This window comes from Poecilia reticulata, chromosome 5 (genome assembly GCF_904066995.2).
Source record: "Poecilia reticulata chromosome 5, P_reticulata-male-v2, whole genome shotgun sequence".
NCBI classification, from domain to species: Eukaryota; Metazoa; Chordata; class Actinopteri; order Cyprinodontiformes; family Poeciliidae; genus Poecilia; species Poecilia reticulata.
The window spans coordinates 33997144-34018557 of NC_088834.1; the positions used below are offsets into that span (position 1 = coordinate 33997144).

Consider the following 21414-nt stretch of genomic DNA (forward strand, 5'->3'; position numbering starts at 1 on the left):
ATCGGCATTTGACACAGTGGACCATGGCATCATACTGATATGAGGAACCACAGAGCTCTGTTAGGTTAAAGCTCATCTTCTGAAGTTGGGATATTTTTCCTCCAACAGGTTCCAGAGGAATCACCTCAGACCAGATGTTGGACTGGATTTTATTTCAATGTTATTTGTTAGAGCCTCATTTTCAACAGTGGAGCTTTAAAGGTTGAAAAAGGTTATCATTTTGGAGAAAATCTCATCAACATCAATATTTCCACTAAATAAGAGGCAAAAATCCAAATTGTTTAATAAAGGAAAAGCTCGACAGCACCAAACTATTTTTATATTAGACAATTAATTTAATTTCACATAATTATTGCGGTAGAAGCCATTTGTTTGTTAAATACCTAAGGAGACATATTTAACGTGTTTGATGTTTGTTGTAAATGATGTATACTCACAAAGAATGAGGTAATTAGTCCAAGTTTGTCGTTTATTGAACGTTCAGAAACTACAGCGGCTGTGATGCGCCAAGACAAAGGTAAAAAAAGGTAAAACAACCCGAACAGGTGATCAATACTAAACCACTTGCACAGAGAGAGACTCTCCTTCTTTACCTTTTAAGCACAGCCATTGCCATGGCAACCTCCCGCGCTCCACAAGCCGACCCTAGATTATGTCAAAAACATAACATTTAGTCCGTTACGATATTAGATTTGCAGGGTTGATATTTATTTTGCGATCATTAATAAGCCTCTCATGAACACAGAGGTGGTTGATTAGTTAATTTTAAACTCCTGCTCTGCTAGTTATTTTGGTAATGGGACCGAAACGCACAGAATTGCGCAACACCTTGTTGAAACAATAATTACTGAGATTGTTCATTGGGTCATTAATTTGAACATGTTTTGTTGATTTTTGTTGTTGTTGTTCTTTAATAAAGTTACGAACATTTTAAGCGAGCCAGAGGAGGACGTGCTGCTCTCAGCCTCCTGGCTGCGTTCAGTTTATCACCTGATGCCGAGATCGACTCAAAACCTTCCACGATCGACATATTGCACCGCTGCTCTAGCAAAGCACGAAGAGTTGAGAAACAATATGAAATGAGAAAAAAGGTATTCATTAACTGATTAAGTCGTGTTTTAGATTGTTCTTGAAGAACTAATCACTCACGGCTGCACAGTGAACCCATTCAAGTTTTACAGCAGACAGCCGCTCCCCTCTCTTGCAGGTACTGCGTACCCCCGCTAAATCTTTTAGGGGTAAGCAGTACCCTGCCGTACCCCCTTACTTTCACCCCTGATTATCTCTCATTGTACAAGACTCAAATTGTGAGGCTAACTAGGGATTTGTTAAGCTGGTTTCTCTTCCCAATACACAAAATTCTACAAAAGCAAGAGCATCAATATGTGTGCACAAAATAAAACGCTTACTCCACATCTTACTCTAAAGGTTATTGAACATACACACATCAGTATCAACATTCTCTTTATATTGGGATAGATGGTACATCGCGGGTGGTCTTTAACTTTGGGAAATCAGCATCTTTTGGGAAAAAATAAAACAAAAAAACCCCACACAAATTAATTTGTAATTATACAAATTACATTTTATAATTCTCCAAAATCCTTATACAAAGGTTTTCTTGATTTATTATTTTTTAAAAGTAAAATAACATTTTCTCCATTAAAGTATCACACTAAAATACTGACATATATATAAATGCTGGCTGGTAAAGTATGGCTCACATTTTTTTTTACACCCTTTCAAAATCTTCCAAAAAGAGTCAAATATTGCAGTTTCCAAAAATATCCAAAAGAGCTGAAAAGTAGAAAAGGTTTACATCATTGCTTTACAGTTGCAAAGTCCCATTCAGTGAAACCCAGCCATCTCTTAATGGAACTCTCCAATGAAAATGTAGGAACTGAAAGGCTTTTCTGATTTCCTATTTACACAGTGACGCCACATGTTGGCGGAAGCCCTGTCTGTCCAGGCCAGTACCGCCATTTGTACACGCTGGCCCACTTCCGCCTTGGAGTGGGACTCACACCGTGGTCACAGACAGAAGTGAGTTATAAACCCTAGTCCCATCAGGTGACTTGGTGCCGTGGGTCAGCAGTTCCTGGATGGTCATCCAGTTGTCAAAAACTTTCTTATTTCTCTTTTTCATCATCTTTTTGTGGCTGAGTTCGATTATGTTTGGCTCCTTCTTGTCCTCGGGAGCACTCTGGTCCTTCAGACAGTCCACTCGGCTCTGCTTCATGAACTCACGGCGCTGCTTCTGCTCCTTGGCCCGCATAGCATGCTGCTTCCGCTCCTCCTTGCTCCAGTAGCGGCCCATCTTTAGTTCGCTGATGGCATCGTCGTCCGTGGTCATGCCGCTGCGCTCTTCATGGATACGGAGGGCACGCTCCCTCAGCAGCCTGTCCCGGACTGGCCGCTTCGTGATGTACCGCGTGCCGTCGCTGCGGATCTTTACTTTCCACTCCATCCTGGGCTCATTGTCACCAGGGCTGACTGCATCCCGGCACATGCTGACCAGACTCATCTGACTCTGGGCATATTCCACTGCAGATTTCTGCTGGATCAGCTGCATGTAGCTTTGGTAGTGCTGAGCATGGGCCGGGATGTGAGCGTGCTGGTAAGGGGAATGTGGTTGAAAGCCTCGTCCACCTTTACTCGCCTCCCCAAGCTTCCTCTCTTTGCTCTCGGTTTGTAGCTCTCCGTCCAGGTCTTTAGAAGAGACTCTGCACCGCCTCTGGCCACCGGCTTCCTGCACCGGGGACAAGAGGGGTTTGTGTATTTTGCCATTTGAGACTCCAGATCCAGACAGTCCAACTGCGCCCTGATTCTCTGCTCCACGACGGAGGGAATTATCCGGAGACAGTTCTAGAGTGAGAGGAGTGCTGCGGCAGCTCTCGCCGGTGTTGTAGGCACTCGAGCTATCCTTGTCTGATTTCTCAGGCAGCTCAGTGATGTCTGGCAGTTCGTGGCGGTGAGCGTCTATGCTGGTGTTGTAGTTGTGGAAGCCACTGTTGTGGAGCATCCATGATTCTCGGCACTGCTCCCTCAGCTGCTGCATCTTGTGGGCACGGACGATGTTCAGGCACTCCAGCTCGATGCTGCGCAGCTCCTCATTGAGCAACTCCAGCTCCTTATCTACGCCCTCCTCTGTCTGACCCTCAGTGCCCCCAGCAGCCAGGCTGAACAGGCCCTGAGCACTGCTGCTCCTCATCTGACACTTTCGCTCCAGGAGCTTTCGGAAGCGCTCACACTCGTCGGCTGGGATGCCCAGGAAGTCAGCGTCGGCATAGTCTGCAGAGATGAGCGACTCACCGCTGAAGGGCAGGTCAGTGCTGCCGAGGCTGTCCTGGCTATAGGTCAGCTTCCTGCAGCTACCCAGCGTGTTGGAAGCTGTGGTGGTCTGATCATCGCCGAGGTTCTCTTGCTCGGAGCTCTCATCGTTCCGGGTGCTCTCGTCTGTGCGACCAACACCGCTGTCCTTTTCGTGGTGGTTGGAGAGCAATGTGGCCGTGTCTGTGGTGCCCCCATCCTCCTCATGCTTCTTCTGCAAAGATAAACAACCAAGTAAATTTGGAAAGTCTACCATAAAAGATCTTAAACTCAGATTATCCACATTTTCAATTAACTTAGTAGAGTCATCTTAGGGATCACCACCTTGAACTGATTAAATTTTTAGTGCAAAGCTGCATTAAATTCTAGGATATTTGATAATGTAGATGTGCTATTTCCCATAATTCAACAGTTCAGTCTGAATTATGGGATGTTTTAACTATTCTGTAGATTTACAGACAATTTTTGAATCAATGTCCTGTTGCATGACCATATCGAGACCAAACTTCTGTTGTCACAGTTGATTCCAGAATACTTACCAAAAGTTCTACAAGCTGCAAAATAAGCCTCTTGCAGTACCTTCTACCACTGTGCTTGGTGTGAGGTCTTCTAATGTGTTGTCTTAATTTTTCCCTATATGTAGTTTTGTTCATTGTGCCTGAATATCTGTACTTTGTTCCATCAGTTAAAAAAAATGACTTTGTTCCTGTTCATTCCTAAACTGAAAATACAACTTTGCAAAGTTGTATTTTCTGAAAGAATTTCCTTCTTATACCTTCCAAACAACCCATACTTGTTTTTCAAAGTATACAGTCAACATTATAGGGCCTGACATGTACCTCTTAGATGACCAGTAAGTGGTTTGTCGTTAACATCAACCTGAAGGCTTGTCCACTCAGGGAAGGTCTAGAGCTGAATCATTCTCAGTTTTAAACAATGTTTCCTATTTTAGAATGATGGTGACTATAATTGCCTCACAAAGATCATTGATGATGTCTTTCTACCAGGGCGTTGTGTTAATACACACTGGGCTCCAGACTACTAAACTGACAAACATTTAGCTTTTGTGTTTGATGCTCTCTTTTTTCAGAGATATAGGAAGAAATGTCTGGTTTTGTTTTTCACAATTAGTTGTAGTAGCTAACACATTAGGGCTTTATTCCTCTTTATGTGAGGTACTTTATCCACACAGGACTTTGTGAGCTATAAGTATTTCCTGCAAACAAAATGTAGAAATTCTGTGAAAAGATGTATATACTGCACAAAAGTAAAGTCCCATGTTTTATCTACAAATATTGCAAGAAAAATAATTACAGATTAAAACGTTTTATCCATAAACCCAATGTCCTCCTAGTCTCCTTCTGTTAACAATGAAAACAAGAAAACCGAAACCAGTCAAACATTAATTACTCAGATTGATTGTGTGTCTTCCTGCTCAGCATGCTGTGAACATGTGTGTGTGTGTGTGTGTGTGTGTGTGTGTGTGCGTGCGTGTGTGTGTGTGTGTACCTGCTCCAGCACGCTGGCAGTGAACTGCATGGCCTGATGGTGTTGCTGCTCCAGCATGTCCATGTGGAGGTCATCCAGGAAGTCATTCCTATCATCATCCATCCAGCCCCCGTCCAGCTGGGATGCCATACACAGTGAGTTATCTTCTGTCAGTAACAGCGTCCACAATGAAGAGTATTGCTGCTTTTGCAACCTGGCAATGCTTAGGTCAAATGCATTTAATGAGTTGACCTAAGATTTGCAGATTTTTGAATTTCTGGGTTGATCAAGATAAAAATCATCCAATTTCAATCACCAGATAATTTTTCTGTGAATCTCTGAGTTTACAGTACTAACTTGTAAATCCTGTATACCACACATATCCTGACAAGCTTATTACCTGGATCTCTGGTCGGGCCACCAACAGAGAGATGTTCTGGTTGCCCTCAGTGGTCAATAACGCCACCGCATCCTCTCGGTTTTGGATCTCAACACCATTGATCTGGATGAACATAAAAGTTTTCTGTTTTTCTGTTTTTAACACTAATCATGTCTAGTTCTATTCAAACTAACTGAAGCTTCTAGCATTAGTTGTTGTAACTCTTACCTGTATGATTTTGTCCCCTTCTCTAATTCTACCATCCTTTGCAGCGATGCTGTTTGGATCGATCTAAAGGAACATGTTTAAATTATGAGTTAAAGTGAACATTATTCCTTTTGACAAGCACAGTTAAAGCAGATCTGAGCACAACCCTGGAACCTTTACCTCGCTAATGTAGATTCCAGCCTCATCCTCGTCATCAGTCCTGTAACAGATGGTCAGGCCCAGTTTATCTTGGATGTTTGCTCGGTACAGATCCACCTCCTGGTTAGATACAAATTAAACCTGAAATTACTTTCCTCCCCCAATGAATCATGAGAAAAATAGCTGGGGGCTTGTGTAAGTGTGTTTCTAGACAAAGTAAATGTATTGACCACAAAATGGGGCCAGAGAGCAAAGCAAATCTATCAATCACTGTAATGAATCTTTCAGCTGGATGCAGGGAGGCCATCGGCTTTTCTTAGAGGCCCACTGACAGCATGAGGGATGATGCAGTGAGCTGCAGACAGCCAATGTGCTGTTTTTCACTTGTCAACACCTTTAATCTCACAGATAAAGTTAAGAACAGCATTGGTCTCAGAGGCCAAAGGGTAAGCTCTGTGAGGGGTAGCCCCTAAAAAAACCAAGCCATGAGTGATTTTGTGGATAAATCTGGAGTGATGTAATTATTTCATGTTGAATGCTAGCATTTAACCCAATTTCATACAAATCCACCAACAAATGGGATTAGCTAACTGATGAGGTTAGACAGCATGCTAACTAAACCAGCTGAACTTCTTGCTTCCTCGCAGAGCGTTTTTTCCGAGTAGACAAGGATGAAAGAATGATGATGTGCAAAATGTTACTGTTTTTCTATGAGGTAAAATGCATGCATAATTGAACATAAACAATTTATTCCTTCAGATTTTCAGTTTTGGGGTTCAGGAATGGTGAAAGTATGGAAACCCCGAAGTTTTTTTTTTCTATTTAACACACATTTTGTCTAACCAATTTTTTTTTTCTCTTTTGACTTTAAAGTCACGTGCAAGTAAAAACAAAAACTTGTAGATTAAAATATGAATGTGTTTTTTACTTCTTTGCAGACTGTTTTTTTCCTAGCAGATAAGCATGAAAGAATTATGATATGCAAAATATGACTGCTTTTCTATTAAGTGTTTCTCACTATATAAACCACATTTCTTTCATTTCTACAGCAAATAACCAAAAGAGAAGAAAAATGTTTTTTTTTAAGTCCTTATTTTTGTTTTGTTTTAGCTCTATTGGCAAGTGCAAAAAATATTTTGCCATTTTTCTTCCAACACACAGAAAAAAGCAAAAAGACTTACCAAATTTTTTTTCTTTTTCTTTGTGTTGGAGAAGAAACAAAAGACCAAAACAAATTATAAAAAATATTGTAATCTTAAATTTTTCTCTTTCCTTGCACATGAATTTTAAAGTCAATAAAAAAATTACATTTGGTCAGACATATAAATTGGATTTTCAAAAAAAAATTTGTTCTGTCAAGACTTCCCATTTGAGAGGAATTCCTATAGCAGGTATACCTGCTTCTTTTTCAAATCTATGTAACCAATTAATCAAAATGAACATATTAGAGTCCCCGCTCTGCTTTTAAGACCTCTGCTAAACTGGGGGCCACCATTCAAGGATTTTTATTAATTCTCTGTGGGTGCCATTAACATCAGGCAGAAGATACTAACCTGAAGTTGGTTTCCAATTCTGGCTTCCGATTCAGGAAATGGCTAAAGGGCGATTCCACCGAATTTTTCACTACCTTCTGCATCTTTAATCGACTCTAGTTTAAAACCTACAACACCTAGACTCTTCAAACCTGGAGTGTATTATTCTGCTCTAATAGCAGAATATTTAGAACCATGTCTGTGATTTGTGAAACTTTTATCTGTTTTGTGAAACTTCAACAAAGGTTGATTTTGCCACTTTTTGCATCTGGGTTGCACTCTATGCAGCACCAAAACTACAACACCTAGATACTTCAAACCTGGACTGGAGTACTCAGCTCTAGTAGCAGAATATATAGAGCCATGTTTGTGATTTGTGAAACCTTTTTCTGATTTGTGAAACTTCAAAAAAGGGCGATTTCACCACTTTTTTTTACTTGGTCACATGAGGTCTGGTCTACTTCTAAATCTACAACACTTAGACTCTTCAAACCTGGATTAAATTATTCTGCTCTAATACCGTGTTTCCCCGATAGTAAGACACCCCCGACTGCAAGACGTATCAGGGGTTTCAGGGGGGTCGGCTAATATAAGCCGTACCCCGAAAGTAAGACATAGTGGGGCTTTTGGGGATAAAAAGAAAGTAAGACACTGTCTTACTTTCGGGGAAACACGGTAGCAGAATATTTAGAACCATGTTTGGGATTTGTGAAGCTTCAATAAAAGTTGATTTTCAAGATGCACCTGTTTGCATCTGGATCACACTAGAACTGCTCCAGTTCCTAAAATACAACTCATAGACTCTTCAAAATTGGACTGGATTATTTTGAACTAGTAGCAGAATATTTAAAACCATGTTTGGGATTTGTGAAACCTTTTTCTGATTTCTGAAACTTCACTTCACTTAACAGACCGCTGCAGAAGATCTTTCCTTCCAACAGCCATCAACTCTTGTCATTTCACAAAGTCTCACAAAGAGCCATCAACTCTTTGAAGAATTAATGAGTTACACCAACATTTAATTTCCCATTGGGATTAATAAAAAGGTTCAGAATTGAATTTGAAAAAAACTGCATGGAACAAGTGTGAATAGTAATCTGATCTCTAGTGAAGTTTCACAAATCCCAAAAATGAATTAAAATATTCTGCTATTATTTGAAAATAATCTGGTCCAGGTTTGAAGAGTCTAGGTGTTGTAGATTTGGAATTAGAGCAGTTCTCATGTGACCAAGATAAAAAAAAGTGGTGAAATCGCCCTTTTTTGAAGTTTCACAAATCAGAAAAAGGCTTCACAAATCCCAAACATGATTTTAAATATTCTGCTATTAGTTGAAAATAATCTGGTCCAGATTTGAAGAGTCCAGGTGTTGTAGATTTGGAATTAGAGCAGTCCTCGTGTGACAAAGTAAATTTTTAAAAAAAAGTGGTGAAATTGCTTTTTTTGACGTTTCATAAATCAGAAAAGGTTTCACAAATCACAAACATGATAAAACAAACTCAATCATTTCCATTTGCATGATTTATTGTTTCTCTTTTTTTCTCTCTTTCTACCAAAAACTGGATGATAAAAGTCTTCAGTTTGGTACTTCGGTCTTGACTAGACCTTATTTTGGAAACCAATTTTGTTTAAAAAGACTTCAAAATTCATTAGTTTTAGTTATTCTGGATATTAAAAATGTCTTCCAGTTCCAGTGTTAAATGTTTATTAGAATTTAAAGTCTAATGACCTTTGAGAATGTGTTCTTGCATTATTATTTTGTCATTACCATTAAATTACTTTAAAAAATGGTCTCAAAAGATCTATATTATCGTTTATTGAGAACTTTGGAACAACTTATCATACAGTAAAAATTTTTATGGTGACAGACCTATTCACACATCCTCCAGAATCTTCAGATTAAACTGTCTTTGTGTCTGGATCTCTGAAATCCACAGAGACCCCATTTCATTGACTCTTAAACAAATATATACCTCTGCTGCAAACCAGGACAAACCTGCTGTTCCTGTTTGTCTTCATTTCAAGTTGACTAATGTAGATAGTAAAATATATTCAGATGGTTTAGATTTTTACAAGTAGTAAATGTCTTTCTCAATTGATATTTTGACACAATTGACAGCTAATAAACACATACTTAAGAAAATACATATTTTCTGCATTTATTTAAAGCACCACTGCAAAAATAGCCTTCACAGCAAAACATTTAATGCATAAACATTTGATCAACATAAAAAGAAACATTTCTACATACATTGTGATGATTCAAGTAATTTCCGGGTTCAGTAATGTTCTGTCACAATCATGTTTGTCAGTGCATCAGCTGTTCAGGAAAATCAACATAATTTTTTCTAACACTAACTGTCTATCTGTACTTTTCTCTGCATCTTCAGCCAATCAGCATCTGGGATTCTGGGAGGTTCAACACCAAAACCTGAAGCTTCAAACTGAGCCGTCAACTGAACCAAGACGCCTTTCAAACAACTACAGTAGTTAACCTGCTCTGTTGGTAGACATTATGGGGTCTCCTCAATCTGTACAGACTGACCTTGGTCTTCTTTGAGCTTTATGGTGTTTTCTTTTGTTAATTGATTATAGTAAATATTTGAACATCCATGTAAGTTTTAAGAAATTTTCATTGTTAACTTTAGGTAGCTGTGAAATCACCCATGTTAATCTGAACCTATTTTGTTAAAAACTCAACAGATTTGTTGCAATCTTAAATATTTCATCTGTCCTTTGTGTGCAGTGAAATGAACATTAAAGTTAATTCAGGAAACACTTTTGTCATCTTCTTCTTTCTACAGTATAAATTGAATGATGCCTCTATTAAAATCACATATTTGTGACATCAAACTTTTTTCCTGTCATAAAGCAGTGGTCAAACTATGGCTAAATGTTTGTAATCTACTTTCAACAAATGGAAACCAAAAAGGTTTTAAAGTAAAGACACTATGAATATGGCTCATCTACCTCAACACAGGTACAATTTCCACTGTACACAAGTAAATGTGACTACGATTAAGTAAAAATTGTACAGCAGGGCTTTTAGTCCAGTTCATAAGGGTCGGTGTCCTCTGATCTTAGATTTCTCTTCTTTAACGCACCTCAGTCGAATCATGAGGTCAGAGGTCATTAGCACGACTCTGGAAAACTTGAATGTCCTAAGCAGCCATTTGATTCAGGTGTTTTGGACCAGGACGTATCTAAATGTTGCAGGACACCAGACATCGATGCCTGAAGATCCTGATAGAGGATCAGTGTGTTCCTGCAGCAGCTCCATTGGATCAGAGGATAGATGAGATCTGAAAGATCCTGATCCTCCAGAAAGTGAAATGACACCAGACCCGATCCATCAGTCAGCTGTTTTGTCCTGTGTAGAGATAAACATAAAATGTTATTTATACACATAGAGATTCAATACATTAGAATAATGTAATAGTGAATAAAGTAAAAGGCAAATCAGAATATCTCACAAATATCAGTCAGCAACATGACTTAAGAATCTGATCGGAAACTTTTGGGCAAAACGGATACTGTAAGAACCACACAGAGATCATTTTTATGCATTAAAGATTCAAACTGTGCTGAGTGTGATACTAAAAATCCACGCTTAGCTGCGAAGAGCTAAAGTAGTACAGCTGACATAAACATTAGCTCCCGCTAACTGAAACATATGAGGAGGGCAGAGTATCAAAATACCAGACATATAAACGTAACCTGAAATCATTTATAATTACTCTATGTCTCATTATAATCGGAGAGCAAAGCCTGCAGGTTTAGCTTGTACTTACTTCAGAGGACAGACCACCAGGACGCTCCGTCTTGCTTCTGGGTTTGCCTGCCTATTTTTCCAGCCAGCGAACCATTCCGCCACCCAGTGGTCCTTTTTCAGACCACTTAGTCTCCAGTACCGCTAAAAACGCATAATATGTTTATAAATAATTTTAGGATATTATAAAGAAGTGCCGTTTTATACACCGTTTTCCACCGAACTAACGTATTTGCCCCTTTGGCACAGTGAGAAATGTCAGAGGATAAAAACACTAGACTCAGAGCAAAACTCAGACGACCCAGCTTTTACTAGCATGTAAACGCACCATCTACACACAAATCTGGGAGCTTCCCCGAAGCATGAAATGAGTCTCAAAAATACTTGTGCACTCATAACCGGATCTGTGTGTAAATGCAAGTTTGAGTGTGTGTACCAGGTGACTTGTGTGTACTTTTTCAACATTTGTAGGCGTAGGTCATTTTATTTATTTTATTTTTAAGGTTTACAAATCCAGTATTAATTAATTAAATGTCTGTAAGAACTCACATTATGATTATAATAAGAGTAACTAATAAGTTATGGTTATTATAACATTATAAATGAATGTTAAATTAAAAAGGTTATAAAAGTGATTTTGACATTGAACTTGAAAAGGTGTAAAATGTTGTAACTGTAATTAAAGGTCACTGATGTTGTGTTGAAGGTAGATGGTAGGTGAAAGGTCAGGGGAAAAGAGGAACTGATAGGAGAGCGGAGGTGACTAAGGCCTTATTGCTAAACTTCAACTTGCCTAAGAAAAGGTTGGGCAGGAAACAGAGGTAGGAGGAACTGTTGAGCAACTTGGGGACATTAGAACAGACATCAGGTCATGAGGTCTCCAAGGTGATGGATATGAGATCATCTGTCCAAGCAGTCAGCCAATGAGAGGCACAGCAACAAAGCTAGCCAATGTAAACGCACCAAAAGGGTGGATAAATCCTTTATAAGGTGGGTGCAAAAGAGGAATCTTTGGTGGGATCCTTCAGGCAGCTTCGAGCCAAGACGGAGATGGACAAAGAACTCTGCAGCTGAAGAAGAGCCGGGGCCACAGAGCCGAAGACTGTTCTGCACATGGGGACCAACCCGTTAGCCCCGCAACATGTGGCTTCAAATCGCACTTCTCTCAACAGCTGGGTTTAGACCCCCAAAGACAAAGACCAAGGCAAAGATGAAGATAAAGACAAAGATAAAGACAAAGGCAAAGGCAAAGAACAAAGGCAAAGAGGAAGAACTGGTGTGTTCCTTCCGTGGGACCAGAAAGATCGTGAGACGAGGAGAAGGGAGCTACAGAGCTGCAAGACAAGAAGCTGAGGACCGCTACGCGCATGAGGAAGTCACCCTGATGCCCGAGACCTGCTGCTCTAAGTCAGTACTCTTCCTGTACTGGGAACCTCCTGCTGCTGCAACAACACCTTCTTCATCATCAGGCCAGTTCTGGGGTTCAAAATGCCAAACTCTGTCCGTCTCTCTCAAAGCTTCCCTTTTTTAGTTCTCAGTGTCAGCATTAGGGAAAGATAGGCTAGATTATTGATTTTACTTATTTGATTATTTCTGCTACTGAATTAAGCTGTACTGACCCTTGCAAAATTGCCTTACTAATAAAATAATTAGCATTTAAGAAAATCTAAAAGATGTTGTGGACATTCAATTAATGAGTCACCTTAAAGTTCTTTGATGGTTGTAAAATAGCTATGAAGTTTGATTCTGGGAGGAAAAAGTAGAAATGTTTTATAGGTTGCTTTTAGCCAAAACTAAAACATCCTTGGGACTCGCCCGAGTCACTAAAACCAACCTGGTTCAGTAACAAGTGCAAGTTGTAATAAAGAGAAAGAGCGACCGTTAACAGGTGTGCTCTGTGAAGCTAGCTGGTTGCAGGCTGCTCAATCTGGCTAATTCAAAAAAGGGTGGGACATCTGGAGGGGGAGGTCGTTAGAAACCAGGCTAGTCTTTCTCGACGCCAGCTTAAACAGAGTTTACTCAGTTCTGAACAGGGTAAAATCCCATCAGATTTAGAAAACTCAAATTACCCGTTAGATGGAGAGCTGGCTGCACATCTCCCTCCTCTGAGAAGAGGAAGTAGAGAGAGAGAGAAGGGGGGGGAGGTGTTGCGCAACAACAATAGACAACCTGGAAAATCGCAGTTGCTGCTCCAACCTACGCCTTATCGGTCTCCCCGAGGGGACTGAAGGTTCTGACGTGTGCATTTTTAGAGAAGTGGCTGCCTGAAGCGCTTGGTGCAGAAACGTTCCCGGGGCTGCTAATGAGGCAACGAAGCCTTCAAACTGCTTTGCCACGTAGAGACCAAGCTTCCTGTGCATATTAGCAACACTTTGGGTGTCATTGTCTCCCATCACTCCCAGATGGGAGAGTCTAGTTGCAGAGAAACAAGCTCAGGGCTCCCATTAGTCGTTATCGTGAGTTAAAATTTTCACGAAAGTAAAATCTTTTGGGTTGTTTTTGTTTCTCATCTGTATCTTATTTTGAAGGGATATGTAAACGTTACCATAGCGACCAGAGTCGGAGAGGGTTAGGGCAGCGGTAGAGACGAGAGAAGATGAGTAGAACTTGTGAGTCTTAAGTCTGGTTCACACCAGCACGATTTATGAATTGTCGGCCGATTCTCCAAACCTCTGTGACCACAGAGCTGATAAAAGTACAATAGGTTAGAGGTTCGTGTGTCCAGCAACACTGCAGGAGCAACACACCACAAGAACCGATTTCAGTCACAAACATCCCGATTCCAGAAGAAAATCCAGTAAAACCCCAACATACCATAAGGGAATTGAGAATAAACAAACACGGATGACGATGTAGAAGCAATAGTGACAGTTTGTGGACTCATTTTAAGCAATATAAGACTTAACAAAAATAAAAGGTGTTAAAGAATTTTTATATTACAATTAAATTTAGCAAAACTCTGGCTCTGATTCTTCCTTTTGATCCCGGGTTCTCTCGCGTGGCCACGTGTGGGGACAAAAACACAACAATGCGTGTTGACGTCACAGAATTTAATCCAATCAGAAGAAAATATAAGATAGTACAGGAAACTGAAGAAACACAGATACAAACATTGTTACCTGAGACAAGAAGACAAAGAAATATCAAGGACGTCCTTGGAGAAAGAGCTGGTGCAGAAGTAAAATAAATCAGCTTTTTCTAAATTGTTTCCCTTGTGCACAAACTTTTATACCTGTAGGTGTGTTTTCCCCTTTAATGTATTCAAATAAGGCGTATCTCTACTTGACCAACTGGAAGGCATCTCTGGCCCTTTTTAATTTAGAAAAAGTCCCGCAATTTGTTCACAAGATCAAACACCTTTTGTTAAATAAGGTAGAAGCAGACTCTCCGAATTCATGGTGGTTTATGGCTTTCACAGATCAGTGTGAAAAGCTAGAACTTCCTACTGATTGTTTCCAGACAGACAAAGAGCAGATCAGAAGATCTTGGCAAACAATCTGCTTTAACTACAGTAAAATATATATCAATAGGTCAGAATATGTTATAAATTTTAAAACTATAATTATGGTATGAAGGAACCTCACAGGTAGCTGTGAAATTCTGGTTTTTCTTCTGCTCTGCCAGGAACAAACCTTTAATACTGTATTTTAATTCAATGAAAAGTTATCTCCAAAAACCCAATTTTGTCATGAGCTGGTGGGTTACGGTGAGGAAGTGGACGCAGCTTGACCCAGGATGTAGTGAAAATAATATGTTTAATGAATAAACCCAACAACAAGGAACAGCACGAGGAAAACTGGCAGCCACGGAGACAGACGATATCAATAGACAAGGACCCGACGAAGAACACAGACAACAGGTGAGACTAAATACGCACGGGGCAATCACGGGAACGAGACAATCAACGGGGAAAGACGCAGAGACAGGACTAACAGGGAACAGGATCACACAGAAACACATAGAAACACGGATCACGACAGTACCCCCTCCTCAAGGGGCGACTACCAGGCGCCCAACAAGAAAAGTCCAAAAAACAAAAAACAACCCAACAGGGTGGGCGGAGGGGCGACGGCAGGAGGGCCAGAGTCCAGAAAACAAAAACCAGATCCAAACAGGAACCCAAACACAAAAAACCCTTCCGGGGGCCGTCCACGGCGACGAAGGAGGCGGAGCTTGAGCCGCGGCGGCGGCGACGAAGGAGGCGGAGCTTGAGCCGCGGCGGGCGGCGACGCAGGAGGCGGAGCTTGAGCCGCGGCGGGCGGCGACGCAGGAGGCGGAGCTTGAGCCGCGGCGGGCCGGTCGGAGCGCCGGCTGCTGCAGGCGCAGGAGACTGGGGCTCGGGCGGAGCAGAGGCCGGGGGCTCGGGCGGAGCAGAGGCCGGGAGCTCGGGCGGAGCAGAGGCCGGGCGACCGGCAGGACGGCCGGCCGGAGTCTCGGGAGGGGACTCGAGGAGCTGCGCACCGGCAGCGGACTCGGGAGGTTCTGGAGCTGGGAGCTCGGGCGGAACGCCGGCTGCTGCGGGCGCTGGGAGCTCGGACTGAGCGGTGGCTGGGAGACCGGCAGGATGGCCGGCTGGGGTCTCCGGAGGGACACCAGGGGACCCGGAGAGCTGCTCACCGGCAGCGGGCGCAGGAAGCCCGGAGAGCTGCTCACATGCAGCGGACGCAGGAAACTCTGGTGGCCGCTCACATGCAGCGGACGCAGGAAACTCTGGTGGCCGCTCACATGCAGCGGACGCAGGAAACTCTGGTGGTCGAGGGCGGCGGCGACGTCGATGCCCCGGGGCCGGGACCTCCGGCGGCCCAGAGCGGTGGTGATGCCAGCGCCCAGGGGCCGGGACCTCCAGCGGCTCAGGGCGCTGGTGGCGTCGTGGTCCGACACCTGGTGGGCAGATCGCCATACGAGTCCCCCACCAGGGATTCATCCTGTCGTCCATGATGTTTCTAAATCTTCCTCACCGTAGTTTGGTCGGGTCCTTCTGTCATGAGCTGGTGGGTTACGGTGAGGAAGTGGACGCAGCTGGACCCAAGTGGACCCAGGATGTAGTGAAAATAATATGTTTAATGAATAAACCCAACAACAAGGAACAGCACGAGGAAAACTGGCAGCCACGGAGACAGACGATATCAATAGACAAGGACCCGACGAAGAACACAGACAACAGGTGAGACTAAATACACACGGGGCAATCACGGGAACGAGACACACCTGGGAGACAATCAACGGGGAAAGACGCAGAGACAGGACTAACAGGGAACAGGATCACACAGAAACTCAAAAATAAACACATAGAAACACGGATCACGACAAATTTGTTCTGCACTCAGCATCTCCAAAGTTTAGTCCTGATATCAAACCAAAAGCAATAGATAATATTAACAGAAAATAACGAAGTACAATTCCTGTTTCTAATTAGGAATTAGAAACAAATAAGAATTAAGACATTCATTCACCATAAACTTAAGTATTTTCTAGTACTAAACAAAACATTTTTATGTGATTCTAATATAGTCAGAAATAATACAACTTCAAATACATTCATCATTAACTAAATTAATTCTAAAACAAGATAATAGAATTTTCAGTCAAAACATGTTATTAATAACTAAGAAAAATGTCTCACAAATTAATTGTTAGTGATTTAAAACATTTTATGTTATATTCAGTTTTTTTCACCATGTCAGATGTTAGTTTGGAAGACTTCTCATCCTGGTTACGTGAACCGACCAAAGTTCCCTTTCTCACAGTAATTCAAGTGATACTGTCCTCCACCTTCCTGCATATGTTAATTTATGACCTCCTGTCTTTAATGATAAGACCCCAGGGGTCTGAGCCGAAATTCTTTCAGATCTCTATTCTCCTTTGTACTTTAAATGCTTAACCCAGCAATAGTTCTTCGGGTTTTAAATCACTAACACAAACCTGTTCAAACTTAAGAAATTCGTTCTAAAAGGTTTAAACTGTGTTAAACACTAAAACTAGTCATTTTTTCTCAACAAAGGCTTTGAATAAAAGACGGCGGGAGCAGCCGCTCCATTTGCTGCACTATGGAGGTGAGTTATGTTTTTTCGTAGTTAACATTTTTAACGGAATAAACATAACCACGTATAATAAACATATATAATAATGACCTTTACATATAATAATAAACATTTCCACATATCTCCGATAACCACCTCTCAACTGAGAGCGCCATGTCAGCAGAGGCGGAGCCAGAGGGGGGCCCAGGGGGGCCAGTGCCCCCCCTGTCATCTGATTGGCCCCCCCAGTGGCCCCCTGATGATTGACATGTAACAGCACCAGGTAATAGACCCTTTTCACATGACGTCAGACAACATCCGTTTTGACCCAAACCAGTGTATCTTTAGTTCCGGTGTGTGTAGTTAACGCTGTTTCTGGACTCTAAAGCAGCTGCCACAAATACGATTTGAAGATATATCACTATTTGCAAACAATTTTTCTTCATCAACATAATCTAAACTGGACAAAAATCCTCGCTGATTGACACCAGTTTGACCACAAAGGTATGTGTTTTGGTTTTTTTCTAGCTGTTAGTTGATATGCTAGGATAGCAATAGTAATTTGTTAGCTGGCTAACATTTCGTAGTCTTTCTGTTTTGGAAATAGAATGTATTTAGGCTCTAATCTTAATCAGATTTTTATAGTATAGACTGGGGTTGCCACCCGTCATGTAAAATGCACGATCATATTAAACTCATTTAATACGATCATTTACGCTAGTTTCACCACCCGCTAAGTAGCGACATTACCTGTAGCCACAAGTCCAAAACTTGACAGTTACACCAAACACCCGCTACTCCACCACGTCCTGAGAAGTTAAACTCTTGCTACGATCAAGACATGAGGAGGAAGACGCTGTTTTATTTAGATATTAACGTTTCATTGGAGAAATGTGATGAGCTATCTATCTATACATATATAAATTCCCTTCCCACCTTCCGCGGGTGGTCTCTCTCTCTTTTATCCTCTGAGCTCGGGTCCTCTACCAGAGCCTGGGAGCTTGAGGGTTCTGTGCAGTATCTTGGCTGTGATAACTGCACTGGAGATATATATATATATATATATATATATATATATATATATATATATAAGCTCATTAACTTCACATTTCTCCAATGAATATTTATCAAAGGTTATGACTTCCTGTGGTTGTGGTTTCTACTTGACAGTAGAAAATTGATAACATAGGAATAATAACTTTATATCCCTTTTAACAGGTTACACTTGATTCTACTGTGGTGCCTGTGGAAACGAAGTGCATGAAGTTTGTGCTCAGGTAAGAAAACCCTGTGGATCACATGTTGGGACTTCTGCTTCAAACTGCTCACTACAGTTTGGCATCGTCTCTGTCATCCACCAGTTCACTGCAGACTGGCACCAGTTCACTGCAGACTGGCACCAGTTCACTGCAGACTGGCCCCCGCCAAGGACCCAACATGGACGTCTTCTTAAGTTGTAAACCCCGAGTACATAATGTTGAAATAAAATTGATATGCTTTTTGTAAATACATTTTATCTAACAATGACTTAAATTGTTAACTGTAGTAATTATGTTTGTGTAACGTAGTAACCATGTACAGTGTTTAATATAATTATTAAATAGATGTTTTAAAGAAACAGCCACAAACCTTATGTCTTTTCCACAATAGCAGCTTTAATTTTAGTATTTCCTCTCCTCCACATACTTTGTTGCCAGATGTGTAAAATTTACAAAAAGAAGCAATTTAAATGTAAAAGTTGTACATATGTAGATTACTCAAGAGAAGCTATTTACAATAGTTTTTACAGAACTCTACACAACATCAATTCGTTTATTAATAGATACATATAGATATTAACTACAGAATAAATACACAAAGATTTCATTTCTAACAGCTGCTAGCAGTAGTGAGTGTTCATCCAAGAAGTGTGACTTGCAGGAGCAGGGAGGCTCTGTACTGGTTTGTCCTTTTAAATCAAGAGGCCCATGATACTTTGACTAGGCAGCAGATGTCCCACAGCTGATTGACTGAACCTGCCATGGACAAAGGAACAGGATCATCTCAGATATGGTAGGTTGTTAGGTCGGCTACTGTAGAGAAAGATGGACAACAAAACAAATGGAGAAATTATGAATCACATCAGAATATGTAAATTATTTGGCAGATGGTGCTTAAATCAATATTTCAAATGCTTTTCCAAACAACAGTGTTGGAAGATGTAAGTGATTTTAGTGAAACTTAACAACACAGCACTGAAAGGCAGCGGTGTACGTGTATGTTTCCTAACTGTGGCTAAAGCTGCTGCTAGCTGGTTTACTCTCCGATCGGAGGCTGGTTCCTTTAAATACAGTTGGAGAATGGTAAACTGACAATGACTGATAAAGGCTAACACTTAAATGCTGTTTTATTAAAGTTGATACAGAAAGTGAACCTCTAAACGTTACAGCACTGACAATCAGCGGTGTATATACACTGCTCAAAAAAATAAAGGGAACACTTAAACACTTAAGTGAACACTTAAGTGTTCCCTTTATTTTTTTGAGCAGTGTATTTTCCCAAATGTGGCTAAAGCTGCTGCTAGCTGGTTTACTCTCTGATCGGAGGCTGTTTATTATGTACACAGTCAGAGAATGGTGAATTGACAATGAGTAATGATGGTTATCTCACACTTTAATGCTGTTATTATTAACCTTACCTTTTATTATGTCCTTAAGATGAGTATCCGTGAATTTTTCAGTCAGGTTTCCCGAGGCAAAATCACACCGGAAGTAAAGATACACCGTTTCGAGTTATGGCGACCATTGTTTGACGTCACTGTGAAAAGGGTTTATTCCTGTACATTATTTGGAATCATTCTAAGTCAACCTAATATCTAAAGAAGAAAACAATAATAAATATATGAAAAGAAAATGTATAAAACTTTATATAAGTCCATGTGATGACATAAATAAATAGATTTTCATCAGGCGCGATACCAGCCTCCTTTATACTCATAAAAACAAGCTGATAGGTGTTTCAGTTGTGCTGCGCTGTGGTGCAACTCAAAGGCTAAAGCACTTCATACCTGGTGGTGATGGTAAAACACCAATAAGTTATTTATTGATCCTCCGCAAAACAGAGAAAAAACCGAAGAGGGGCCGACAATGTTCCTAGTTTGGAGCAGAGGTGGCGCTAGAGTTTTTTCGTTGTCCGTCAAAGAAAAAAAATCATTTTATTTCCAATTTGTAGTCATCAAACGAAACATTTATTATTTCTCTGCGAGAACGTTTTTGAAATCAGGTAACATTTCACGAAATGACGTGATTAGAAGACGACAGAACTCTGATCGTTTCCTGATCCCTCATCACTTCCCTCAGCGGGAGAAAAACCAGCAGAAGCGGATCAGCTGCGCTGGACGCTCCAAAGCCTCTGGTCCGTTAAAGCGACCAGATCAGAGATGATTCTCTGACTGATATTGTTCTTAGTATAATTAATAATGAGCTCCACGATGTTCTCTGTGCGTAAAGTTGAAACTGTCTTGCACCAAGTGGTCAGCTGTGCCCTTCATCACAGTCTGGACAGAAACCAGTGAACTGCTCTCTGTTCTTATCAAGATGAGGCTGAGGAGGGAATCTGGCATATTAACTCAGTTAAGTTTTTACTGGTTTTGTTTTTAAAACACCATTAAGTGTAACTATATATTGTATATTTGGCGTTTGTCATCTCATGTGTGATTAATTGGAGCATTTATTGCCCAGCGCTCTGCGCTTGTTTCTGCTTAACGGATCTGCACTTTAATTTCTTTCCTCTCTCAACAGTCAGCTGTTATTCCTCTACTTAAACTAAAATAAGTAGATCACATTCTCTTTAGGTTTTCTCTGTGTGCGCCAAACTCATTAAATGTAAACTCATTAGAAGCCCGAGCCTCCATCAGGCAAATAATTCTGGTCCGACCCGAAATATTGTTACCTGTCAAATGACCTGTCCAAACAGAGCTTCCTAACCAAGGTGTCCATAACTCTTCAACACGCTGTCAGCTCCCGGTCAGAAAGACGCATTTAGTTCAGTGTCCATGAGATGATATTCAGAAAGGATCTTTTATTTGATTGATTTTAGTTTCCTCTGTGATGAACTCTTTGCGTAAAGTCTATCATGTCTCCATGTGCTCCAGTCAAAGGTGTTAATTATAACATGTCAAGCATGTCAACGAAGTACAAGTACTTCAGCCTCCTTTATACTCATAAAAACGAGCTGAAATTGTTCTCCTAGGCGCTGCGCTGTGGTGCAACTCAAAGGCTTTAGCCTTAAGTACTTAAGTAAGTACAGTTTTCGTGTATCTGTACTTTACTTAAGTAGATTTAATAATGGGTACTTTCTACTTTTACTCCACTACATTTTACAGTAAGTATCTGTACTTTCTACTTCACTACATTTCTACAAAAGTGTCGCGTTACTCTTTTTTTCCGTTAAAATGTGAAGTTCAGGGATTTAAGGTGGCGCCGTAAAATCCAACCAATAACGTGACTTAGTGTCTGTTGTCACCCATCGCCTCCACCTTTACTCGCACGCGG

General features: G+C 41.0%; 1 protein-coding gene across 7 annotated transcripts in view; it reads right to left on the reverse strand.

The window, feature by feature from the left end:
• Nucleotides 1–448: 448 nt before the first annotated feature.
• pdzrn3b (PDZ domain containing RING finger 3b) overlaps nt 449–21414 on the reverse strand; it is a 208226-nt gene continuing 187260 nt past the window's right edge. For all 7 annotated transcript variants that reach the window (XM_008410602.3, XM_008410600.3, XM_081607527.1 and 4 more), the window contains 5 exons: nt 5585–5683; nt 5426–5488; nt 5219–5320; nt 4840–4956; nt 449–3544 (listed from right to left, as the gene is read on the reverse strand). In XM_008410602.3, the coding sequence (XP_008408824.1) occupies nt 2021–3544; nt 4840–4956; nt 5219–5320; nt 5426–5488; nt 5585–5683 (1905 nt within the window). In that variant the 3' untranslated portion in view covers nt 449–2020. The remainder of the gene's footprint in view (nt 3545–4839; nt 4957–5218; nt 5321–5425; nt 5489–5584; nt 5684–21414) is intronic.